The sequence below is a fragment of the Hesperophylax consimilis genome, chromosome 14 (genome assembly GCF_061612785.1).
Source record: "Hesperophylax consimilis isolate HC1 chromosome 14, BYU_Hcon_1.0, whole genome shotgun sequence".
NCBI lineage: Eukaryota > Metazoa > Arthropoda > Insecta > Trichoptera > Limnephilidae > Hesperophylax > Hesperophylax consimilis.
Genome location: NC_142849.1, coordinates 37396157 through 37408886, shown reverse-complemented (window position 1 = coordinate 37408886; position 12730 = coordinate 37396157). Strand labels below are relative to the sequence as shown.

The window sequence follows — 12730 nt, the reverse complement described above, 5'->3', positions numbered from 1 at the left end:
GGAATGACAGACGTCCAATTGTGTATTCTGATGAAACATACATTCATAGTACACATACAACACCGCGTGCGTGGACTGACAACTCCAATAAAGGAGCTAAAGTTCCTGTGTCTAAAGGCAAACGTCTAATAATACTTCATGCATGCAGTGAAAATGGTTTTGTACCCAACGCACTGTTAACATTTAAATCTGATCAGAGGACTGGCGACTACCATGGTGCTATGAATTCTGCCAATTACAGAAAATGGATCACGGAAAAGGTTTTGCCAAATCTGGAACCAAAATCTGTGCTTGTTATAGATAATGCGTCATACCACAATGAAGAATGCGAAAGGATCCCGACATCAAGTTCAAGAAAAGGAGTTATGCTGACCTGGTTGGAAAAGCATGGAATACCGTATCCGATTAAAAACACAATACCAATATTGTATGATATTATTAAGCTCCACAAGATACGAGTCAAGAAATACATTCTGGACCAATTGCTGGAAAAGCATGGTCACTCAGTATTGCGTCTGCCACCATACCACCCGGAGCTGAACCCAATCGAACTCTGTTGGGGAATAATAAAAGGACGCGTAGCTGTCAGGAATATTACTTTTACGATGGATTCCGTCCAGACTTTACTTGGAGAAGAAGTTGTCGCAATTAATGCCCAGACATTCAAAGACATTTTTAGAAAGGTCAAGGAACAAGAGGATAAATACGAAAAATTAGAACCCAAGATCGATACCTACACTGATGAATTCACAATACATCTTGGGGAATCAGATGAAGATACCTCCGTTGGATCATCTTTGGGATCTTCAATCAGTGGGGAAATAAGTGGTATAGGTGAACTTTTAGATGATTCTGACTAATGTGCTAAAGGTCCAGTGGGATAGTTTTTATCGTAAATTATTGATATTATCTCACTGTTCTTAAAAATTTTGTTGCTTATATTTTCATTTCATTTATATACTTTTTATCTCCATCATAACTTTATTTATACTATTTTTTTCTCATGTTAAAGTATTTTATCATGTTAATATGTACTGCCTTTATTATTTATGTAAAAGCCCTCTGGGCGCAAAACAAAATAAATAAAGAAACAACTAACAAATTAATGTTCTCCAAAACGAGCTTGAAAAAAAAATCATTTGTCATATACTTGGTTTATAAATGTGTAAAATCTACTACTTAAGAAATTCTAAAAATTATAGTACTTTATTTAAAATTAAATATCTAGTCATATAAACATTGGGAACTCATATGTCATAAATATATTGGTTTATAAATGTGTACATTCTAATTATACAATTATAAATGTTCTCTAAAAAATGGTATGGAAAGAATCTCCTACTTATGATCTCACTGAAGAAACCACTCATTCACTCTGAATGCAATTATTGATGTTTTCCGAAATGACCCTGTAAAAAAAATCACATCTTTGCGATTCTTTCAAAGACATAAAGAAACCATCCCTTCGTTAAAATAGATAAATAAATATTCTAGGAAACGATAAAATTTTGGAAATGTGGGTTAAATACTTCTAGGAAATATATCAAATTAACATTAAACATGCTTTGTAAAATAAATATTTCTGGTCAGAATTATAATTATTCCCCGAAAAACAATTAGGTATAAATTCCAATTGCCGTAATTTCCGTGAATTAGGGTCATTATCGATGGAAGTTTGTTATGTACAGCATTCTTACATAAATGACTAAGAATTGTTAGCAATACCATTGTCTTTTTTAAGAATACCTACCCATTTGAATTCAATCCTGAAAATTATCACATTAGTTTAGAAAAAAAATGATAAACTTCAATATTTCAATAACGATGTCGTAAAACAAAAAAGTTTTATGTGACCGACTTCAACACGCTTTGGCTTAGGACGGGTTGTTTCGGAGAATTTGAACAATTCATCAAATTTCAACGTTCATTTTCGGGTTCTGTGAAAGTCCTATTCAAGTTCTGTTACTATATCATTGTAGGCTAGTTGCTTGACAAAACTGAAATAAAAACAGAACTTGAAAAAATCTTTCACAGAACTTGAAAATGAGCGTTGAAATTTGATGAATTATTCAAATTCTCCGAAACAACCGGTCCTTAGAGTTCTCAATTGTGAAATAATCATCAATTGTTTTTTTTTTCAATCTTAAATCGAAACACGCTGTATGTAAGTTTTGCATCTGTGTGAGTACTGTGATGAAGCCAACTTAACTTGCGAGACCTATACCGTGTCCGTAGACAGTGGTAACATTGCATAGCTGGATTTGCGTCTTCAACAAAGATTCTTTGGTATCCGATTTTAATTATTTCTTTGTTTCCGAGTATTCTCACGTTTCACTATCTACTTCGACCACATAGTTACAAATATCATTAAATTTATTTTTAATTAATTTCTTGACGTTGAAGACAGGTTTATGTTCCTTATTTACCGACATAATTTTAATTTCTTCATTTTGTTCGTTGATGTCACAAGTGAAATCTACTTTATCATAATCATTAAATATTCCCTTGAATATAAAAGCAGTTTTTTTTATAATTCTTTAGTAATGACATGATTAAGTACTTTTGAAATCTCCATTTGAAATTTCTTCGCGTCCTCTTTTTTGAAACTTTCAATGATGATTCTGTTTCGGGTTATATTTTAGATCCCTTCAATACATATTCCCAGTTTACTAATTTTAATATGTTTTTGTATTTTTTTAGTATTGATTTGGAAGTGTAAAACTGTTTGTTTTGGGACTAATCATTTAATTAGACAATATTTATTTGTTAATTTTTTTTAGTTTATTTTGAGGGTAATCATATGTTTTATCTCTATTAGCGATTTCTGTTTCAATTTAAAAACTATATATTTATTAAAATAACAGACAAATAATAAGAATACACAGATAGAAAAATGTGTGCATGCAGCCGTTTATGGAGGATATTTGAACATCTCCCACTCCATCCAGGTATTAATGTATTTTTTTCTTCTGACATTTCAATTGCCAGGTGACCTAATAACGATAGAATATTCGTGACTTTATTCGTCACAATATTGTGTTGGTCTTTACTGAATATTTTGGTGGGATCTTGCACTGCGAAGTTCACTAACTACCTCCTTTGCTTCTTCCATGAATTTGTTGTGATTGGCCATATTTATTTTTTCGCAACACTTACTCCACTTTACACTTTAAAATCAGTAGTACTGCACAAATATTATAGTCACCAATTTGACAGTTACAGAAATGTAAATATTTATTTATTTTTAACTGTGGTTTATAGAAGATATATTATTAACTAATTATTATTTTTTTATGCCAATCAATAAATGTTAGCTTCACTGTTTGCTTTCGCCAAATCCATCCACTTTGAGGAGCACTTAAATTGGGAGCAGAATAATATGCGGCCTGACCCTGTAACTGTTTGAAAACTTACGATTTTAACGATTACAAGAAAATTATTCAATTTCAAGTGTTTTTTTTGGGCCCGAAAAAGGATTAATAATAATAAAAGTATAATATCTTTATTGTGACAAATTTTCAAACTATAACTATAGAAATACATGAAAGACTGTTTTATGTACATTGGTTTATAAATTAGATGAGTACATAATTTTATCAACGGAAAGTAATATATAAACAGTAGGTAAAATAGGTAGTAGGTAATAGAAATATTAATGTAGTTAATGTAATGATTCGGACCAATGTTAGTAGAAAACGTATTTAACAAGGTTAGCTAATCGAGGGAGTATAGTGGTAATTGGTTAGAAAATCGTGACGTAGATTGTAACTACAATTTACAGAAAATCGTGACGTAGATTGTAACTACAATTTACAGAAAATCGTGACGTAGATTGTAACTACAATTTACAGAAAATAGATGGGAACATTACAAAAAGTAAGAAATATTTATGGTAAAGAAATCAAACTTACCAAAAATAATTACCATATCTGAAAATGAATGTTTCACAAAATAATCCTAAAACAATGTGGAGTACTTTCAATAAGCTGTAAACGTGGGCAATATAGTAAAGAAGTTTATTTTCCAGATTGTATTGAAGACGACGCTAATTAAGTAGCAAACAAATTTAATATCAATTTTGTACTCAGCGCGGAAGACCTAAATAAAAGAATACCAGTTATAATAAATACTTTTCAAACAGCTGAATAAAGAGAAAATATAAAATACTTCAAATTTCAAATTATTACTAGTGAACTTCTAAAGAAAACCATTACAATGCAGTCAAAATCATCATTAGACGGAATTCTAACTAATATAAATAAATATGCACTGCCCACTACAGGACATCGCTTAATAGATATCATAAACGATTCACTGATGAAAAGAATATAATGGGAATAGTTGACTAAGAACTAGAATGGTTTAAGGATTACATGTAACCAAGTTTGGAGACGCCATATCGGATAAACAGCCAGTGAACCTAGGAGACCCACAAGGATCTGTATTGGGGCCATTACTATTTTTTTTTTTTTTAAAGAAAGACAAACATTCCCGGGTTACGAATAACCCAACAATGTTTGAAAATCTCCTACTACCACCACAGAAAGCCGAAAATGTTGCTTGTGTTGTGATGGAGGACTTAGCCTATCTATATTATATATCAACGTACAAAATACAGTACGACCTGGATCAAATAACTATGTGGTTAAAGATAAACAAATTAAAACTAAATATTACAAAAAGTAAATACATGGTGATAGGTAAAAAAATTCAGCGGACTCAATACAATTATCATTAAAAAAATAGAGTAAGTTGAGGAAATCAAATACTTGGGCATTAAAATCGACAATCAACTCAAATTTAACTCTAACTTTAGCTATTGGCTAAGAAAACGGCAAAAATGGTATTTTTTTAAGAAGCTTAAGAAACAAATTAGCTTTAAATACAAGTAAACTAATTTTTAATAGTATCGTAGCATCTAATTAAAATTACTGCTCTAGTGTCCTCTGCAATCAAACATTTGCAAATAATTCAAATAGAGGCATGGGAGCAGTATTCAATTATAGTAGTTATTCTAAGATAATTAATCTGCAGAAAAACTGGATATGTTAAGTGTGAGACAGCGTATAATTTACAACACCTTAATATTTTTATTTAAGCTCAAAAATAAGCTCCCGAAATACATGTTTAAGAATGTAATTTTTACTTTCTTAATAAATGGCTACCCCATGAGAAACTGTGGAGATTTTAGACTTCCGAAAACAAACTTGTCGGGAACCCAAAATGATCTCTTTTTTAAAAGATTTAAGATTTTCAATGAACTACCCACAGGTGTTAAAGAAGCTAAAAGCCTTGCTACTTTTCGTGGCTTATGCCATAAGCTATATAAAGTGTGCCTAAATGTATATAAGAATTTATTTAGAATAATAGAATAATATAGAATTAAGTTGTTAGTAAAGGTTTATACTAGATATTAGAAATGTAATTCATTAAAACTAAAAAATGAAAATATAGAATCCCATTTTCCTCTGGGAGATTTGAATTTACTGCTATTCAAGAATGCATTTGCAATGATTTATTTATAATTATGACAATCCAAAATTTTACCGAAATAGCCAAATTTCAACATGGATGAAGATTCAAGTATTTTTTGACACTAACTCCACACTCAGGGCCATCCTTCAGCAGGGGCATCTTTGGCGATGCAGTGCGGAAGGTCTTTTGAGAAGATGTGGTTGTGAAAATGGGTCTTGTCGAAGAGACCCATTTAAATATACCTAGATAAATGTTTGTTCCCCCAATTCCCCCCTGAAGCTTTAGGATGTACAATATTATATCGTAATAACATGGAATTCCATCCGCAGGAATTAGATTTACAACAGACCTCTCGATAAGATGGATGATTGATGTGGCTGCGGTGTAAACGCTTCCATCTTAATTATTGACGGGTGAAGATTTGGAATTATGGCACCAGAACATCCGCCGGACGCCATTTCCCCGCGGGCGCCACCCGTCAAATATAAATGGCAATATGGCGTCTGCTTTCGGCGGGAACTCATTAGACATTCAGGCATTGAGAATTGAGATAACGTGTTTACGTACGATATTTAATTTATTTTTGTATGTTTCACCCCCATCCGGAAAACGTTTTGCGCGGATTGATGCTTTTAGAATTAGGAATATACTTATACGTACTCACCCTAGATATCTTAACGTATCGGTTTAATATATGTATTATTGAGCTGGCATCAGTGTTAACTATACCGTTATATTTACTACCAGATTTTGTCGGGGATTTGATTTTCAGAATATATTTTTAATAAATATAAATGTTCCAAAAAACAGTTCGCGATTTCGTGTAGTGTAGTCTCGACAAGAGATCAGGGACATAAGGCAGTGGGAGACGATTAATAAGAGATCAGGGGCATAAGGCAGTGGGACACGATTAATAAGAGATCAGGGGCATAAGGCAGTGGGACACGATTAATAAGAGATCAGGGGCATAAGGCAGTGGGACACGATTAATAAGAGATCAGGGGCATAAGGCAGTGGGACACGATTAATAAGAGATCAGGGGCATAAGGCAGTGGGACACGATTAATAAGAGATCAGGGGCATAAGGCAGTGGGACACGACTAATAAGAGATCAGGGGCATAAGGCAGTGGGACACGATTAATAAGAGATCAGGGGCATAAGGCAGTGGGACACGATTAATAAGAGATCAGGGGCATAAGGCAGTGGGACACGACTAATAAGAGATCAGGGGCATAAGGCAGTGGGACACGATTAATAAGAGATCAGGGGCATAAGGCAGTGGGACACGACTAATAAGAGATCAGGGGCATAAGGCAGTGGGACACGACTAATAAGAGATCAGGGGCATAAGGCAGTGGGACACGACTAATAAGAGATCAGGGGCATAAGGCAGTGGGACACGATTAATAAGAGATCAGGGGCATAAGGCAGTGGGACACGATTAATAAGAGATCAGGGGCATAAGGCAGTGGGACACGACTAATAAGAGATCAGGGGCATAAGGCAGTGGGACACGATTAATAAGAGATCAGGGGCATAAGGCAGTGGGACACGACTAATAAGAGATCAGGGGCATAAGGCAGTGGGACACGATTAATAAGAGATCAGGGGCATAAGGCAGTGGGACACGACTAATAAGAGATCAGGGGCATAAGGCAGTGGGACACGACTAATAAGAGATCAGGGGCATAAGGCAGTGGGACACGATTAATAAGAGATCAGGGGCATAAGGCAGTGGGACACGACTAATAAGAGATCAGGGGCATAAGGCAGTGGGACACGACTAATAAGAGATCAGGGGCATAAGGCAGTGGGACACGATTAATAAGAGATCAGGGGCATAAGGCAGTGGGACACGACTAATAAGAGACCAGGGGCATAAGGCTGTGGGACACGACTAATAAGAGATCAGGGGCATAAGGCAGTGGGACACGATTAATAAGAGACCAGGGGCATAAGGCTGTGGGACACGACTAATAAGAGATCAGGGGCATAAGGCAGTGGGACACGATTAATAAGAGATCAGGGGCATAAGGCAGTGGGACACGACTAATAAGAGACCAGGGGCATAAGGCAGTGGGACACGATTAATAAGAGATCAGGGGCATAAGGCAGTGGGACACGACTAATAAGAGACCAGGGGCATAAGGCAGTGGGACACGACTAATAAGAGATCAGGGGCATAAGGCAGTGGGACACGATTAATAAGAGATCAGGGGCATAAGGCAGTGGGACACGACTAATAAGAGACCAGGGGCATAAGGCTGTGGGACACGACTAATAAGAGATCAGGGGCATAAGGCAGTGGGACACGATTAATAAGAGATCAGGGGCATAAGGCAGTGGGACACGACTAATAAGAGACCAGGGGCATAAGGCAGTGGGACACGATTAATAAGAGATCAGGGGCATAAGGCAGTGGGACACGACTAATAAGAGACCAGGGGCATAAGGCTGTGGGACACGACTAATAAGAGATCAGGGGCATAAGGCTGTGGGACACGACTAATAAGAGATCAGGGGCATAAGGCAGTGGGACACGACTAATAAGAGACCAGGGGCATAAGGCTGTGGGACACGACTAATAAGAGATCAGGGGCATAAGGCAGTGGGACACGATTAATAAGAGATCAGGGGCATAAGGCAGTGGGACACGACTAATAAGAGACCAGGGGCATAAGGCTGTGGGACACGACTAATAAGAGATCAGGGGCATAAGGCAGTGGGACACGACTAATAAGAGACCAGGGACATAAGGCTGTGGGACACGACTAATAAGAGATCAGGGGCATAAGGCTGTGGGACACGATTAATAAGAGATCAGGGGCATAAGGCAGTGGGACACGACTAATAAGAGACCAGGGGCATAAGGCTGTGGGACACGACTAATAAGAGATCAGGGGCATAAGGCAGTGGGACACGATTAATAAGAGATCAGGGGCATAAGGCAGTGGGACACGATTAATAAGAGATCAGGGGCATAAGGCAGTGGGACACGACTAATAAGAGACCAGGGGCATAAGGCAGTGGGACACGATTAATAAGAGATCAGGGGCATAAGGCAGTGGGACACGACTAATAAGAGACCAGGGGCATAAGGCAGTGGGACACGATTAATAAGAGATCAGGGGCATAAGGCAGTGGGACACGACTAATAAGAGACCAGGGGCATAAGGCTGTGGGACACGACTAATAAGAGATCAGGGGCATAAGGCAGTGGGACACGATTAATAAGAGACCAGGGGCATAAGGCAGTGGGACACGACTAATAAGAGACCAGGGGCATAAGGCAGTGGGACACGATTAATAAGAGATCAGGGGCATAAGGCAGTGGGACACGACTAATAAGAGACCAGGGGCATAAGGCTGTGGGACACGACTAATAAGAGACCAGGGAATAAGGCAGTGGGACACGATTAATAAGAGACCAGGGGCATAAGGCTGTGGGACACGATTAATAAGAGATCAGGGGCATAAGGCAGTGGGACACGATTAATAAGAGATCAGGGGCATAAGGCAGTGGGACACGACTAATAAGAGACCAGGGGCATAAGGCAGTGGGACACGATTAATAAGAGATCAGGGGCATAAGGCAGTGGGACACGACTAATAAGAGACCAGGGGCATAAGGCAGTGGGACACGATTAATAAGAGATCAGGGGCATAAGGCAGTGGGACACGACTAATAAGAGACCAGGGGCATAAGGCTGTGGGACACGACTAATAAGAGATCAGGGGCATAAGGCTGTGGGACACGACTAATAAGAGATCAGGGGCATAAGGCAGTGGGACACGACTAATAAGAGACCAGGGGCATAAGGCTGTGGGACACGACTAATAAGAGATCAGGGGCATAAGGCAGTGGGACACGATTAATAAGAGATCAGGGGCATAAGGCAGTGGGACACGACTAATAAGAGACCAGGGGCATAAGGCTGTGGGACACGACTAATAAGAGATCAGGGGCATAAGGCAGTGGGACACGACTAATAAGAGACCAGGGGCATAAGGCTGTGGGACACGACTAATAAGAGATCAGGGGCATAAGGCTGTGGGACACGATTAATAAGAGATCAGGGGCATAAGGCAGTGGGACACGACTAATAAGAGACCAGGGGCATAAGGCTGTGGGACACGACTAATAAGAGATCAGGGGCATAAGGCAGTGGGACACGATTAATAAGAGATCAGGGGCATAAGGCAGTGGGACACGATTAATAAGAGATCAGGGGCATAAGGCAGTGGGACACGACTAATAAGAGACCAGGGGCATAAGGCAGTGGGACACGATTAATAAGAGATCAGGGGCATAAGGCAGTGGGACACGACTAATAAGAGACCAGGGGCATAAGGCAGTGGGACACGATTAATAAGAGATCAGGGGCATAAGGCAGTGGGACACGACTAATAAGAGACCAGGGGCATAAGGCTGTGGGACACGACTAATAAGAGATCAGGGGCATAAGGCAGTGGGACACGATTAATAAGAGACCAGGGGCATAAGGCAGTGGGACACGACTAATAAGAGACCAGGGGCATAAGGCAGTGGGACACGATTAATAAGAGATCAGGGGCATAAGGCAGTGGGACACGACTAATAAGAGACCAGGGGCATAAGGCAGTGGGACACGATTAATAAGAGATCAGGGGCATAAGGCAGTGGGACACGACTAATAAGAGACCAGGGGCATAAGGCTGTGGGACACGACTAATAAGAGATCAGGGGCATAAGGCAGTGGGACACGATTAATAAGAGATTATATTTATATTTTAATTGAGTAAATATTTTTTAATTTGAATTCTTCTCAAGGGAAACGATAGAAAAAGTTTCAATTTATCTGAAGCATATTTTTTGGTATTTGTAATAATTATAAAAATCGTTATAAATATTAACCGAAAATAGTAATTTAGCATTCAGCTTCACCTAAAAACGCATTTTTTCCGTTTCAGGAAACTGAAATACTTCTCAATCTATCTATAATTATCTATCAAATATTTTCGCTTACGCCTTTTGATTATGATCTTTTTTTATATGTGCGTACTCCCTCTAACATTCGTATTTACATATCTTCTTTTTTAAATATTGTAACTAGATATGAAGAGGCAACTCCCGAATTTCCTCTACCCTCTTCTCATTATACTAATTTCTTCGGCTCACAACAATCCCCTACTGAGGGTGAGGGTGCTTTAGTACTAGGTTGCAGCACTCACAATATTTATTAAATATAGTAAAAAAACATTAATTAGTTCCAACTATGAACTCGAAGAATATGAATTGTTTTCGTTTTACCTTAAAATAATGGTTTGTCTTCTTATTGATAAATTACCTCGAGGTCGTTCAAAATTCCTTGTGAATTAACAAAATTATTGTGTATTAACCGACATCAGATAGGCAATTTCCTCAACTCCTGAGAGACAATTACTTCATCTTGAAATATTAACAAAAACCTTTGAACGTATTGCATCCGATCAGACGGCATCCGTTACAGCATCCCCTCGATACGCAGATAGGTACTGTCCGTTGGGATTCGTCGTGCTTGTTGTTCGGTCAATTGGCGCCTTATTGTCAGAGGGCGTCGGTCTTGGTGGCGCCCCCGCCCGTAAACATATTAAATATGTGTCATTTTTTCAGTGGCGCCCCTCGGGGGAGGCGGGGGCCCGGACCACTGGCGCTGCGGGCGCCGCGACGGCATTTATTACTGTGCGAAACCTCGCTGATTTGTCGGGTTTTTTGTTTATACTTAGTTGGTAGTAGGTACTAGGGTGAATCTTTGGAGCCATGCAAGATAATGGCGTCTGGTAAGCGAGGTACAGCCATGACCTATTATACCAATTATTTGAAGAACTGTCAATAGGAAGAATTATAAAAGTGGGATTGCCCCATTTCGAAAAACATGTATTGCAGAAAGTTTGGAAGATTACCAACTATAGTCCAAGCGATCCAACTCGAAAGTTACCGACCTAATAGCAGGTAAGGTATATATATTATATACGTGAAGAGGGAACCTCTAGGCAAACTCTATTACAAAGCAGTGGCGGCCAGCTAATATGTGCTCCCGAGCGCCGAACAACCAACAAGATTTCCGACATGGCTAATCACAATACGAAACTCGGTTCGGTTATAGTATCTCATTCAAAAGGTACCTACTTATTAAGCGCGCTTAACTTGCAGACCGACTTTGACTTGTGCCTATGTTCGTAGCAGTTCGTTTTCGATTGCGATCCAAAATTTAACTGCTTTGTCGCATATTCTGTGGAACAGTCGAAAGCGTGGGTCCATACCATTACATACTATTCCTTGCAAATAATACCATATCAAGAACGGCGTTCGGAGTTTTACCACCACATCAGAAGGAACGGTTTATTCAGTAGAAAGTTAAACTAAAACGCGTATGTTTGATATTATTGTCGATATCGTTGTTTCAATTTACCATCTGCTATTTTTCAGCGAATGTTACGCTTCTTCGATACAAGCATACAGGATAAAACTTGTCATTAAGAGATGAGTGATGGTCAGATTACTTATTATCAGTTCAGTCAGTACTCGCCGTTGCCAGGCATTGTCTCTTGAATTTAAAACTTTTCTTACTCTGAGAAAGTTTTGAAGTTTAATTGCAGGTTATATCGATCTTGTGTATCAATTATTAATAAGGCATATCAATTGCATGTTATACTAATTTATGATTACTTTTGTGTTTGTTCAACGTATAAATTAAGAATGAGTTTGAATGTGGAATACATTAAGAATAATAGGTCGAGTTTTGAAAACAAAGTGATAATAAAAAATGCCGGTCCACCTAAAACCTGAACTGATAATAAAATAAGAGTGCAAATCTGGATCGAAGAAGTTTACTCGATCATTTAACAAAACAATGTATAACAAAGCTTGTAGCTCTGTGCATGTGATCAATTGAATAGTTTATTTTGTTTTACGTGTTTAATTTACGATGTTGATTCAGTTTGGACAATCAGCGGTGTTACTGATGTAACTCACCTTTCTGAAAAAATCAAAAAACATAATTCTTATCATTTACATTTACAAAAAGTTTTGAGCTTAAAGGTTTTAGGAAAAGTTGACATCAGAATGCAATTGGATTCAGGCTACCGTGCCTAAGGTAAACACCATAATGAGCTATTTAATAAAAATCGATACAGGTCAAATTTCCCAGAACATGATTTCAATGTGACGCTTAAAACGTATGACTTCCTAAATAAAGTTCAGTACCTAAAAGGTAAACTCTGTGCAATTTACGC

The 12730-nt window shown here is 38.1% G+C and overlaps 1 protein-coding gene across 1 annotated transcript; it reads left to right on the top strand.

The window, feature by feature from the left end:
• Window positions 1-221: 221 nt before the first annotated feature.
• Window positions 222-860, top strand: LOC149418256 (uncharacterized). The gene has a single exon (XM_089639394.1). The coding sequence runs from the start codon at window positions 222-224 to the stop codon at window positions 858-860; it is 639 nt and encodes a 212-aa protein (XP_089495520.1).
• The last annotated feature ends 11870 nt before the right edge of the window (window positions 861-12730 follow it).

Excerpts from the sequence above, each read along its gene's own strand:
- LOC149418256 (XM_089639394.1), top strand. The coding sequence starts at position 222 with ATGAATTCTGCCAATTACAGAAAATGGATCACGGAAAAGGTTTTGCCA.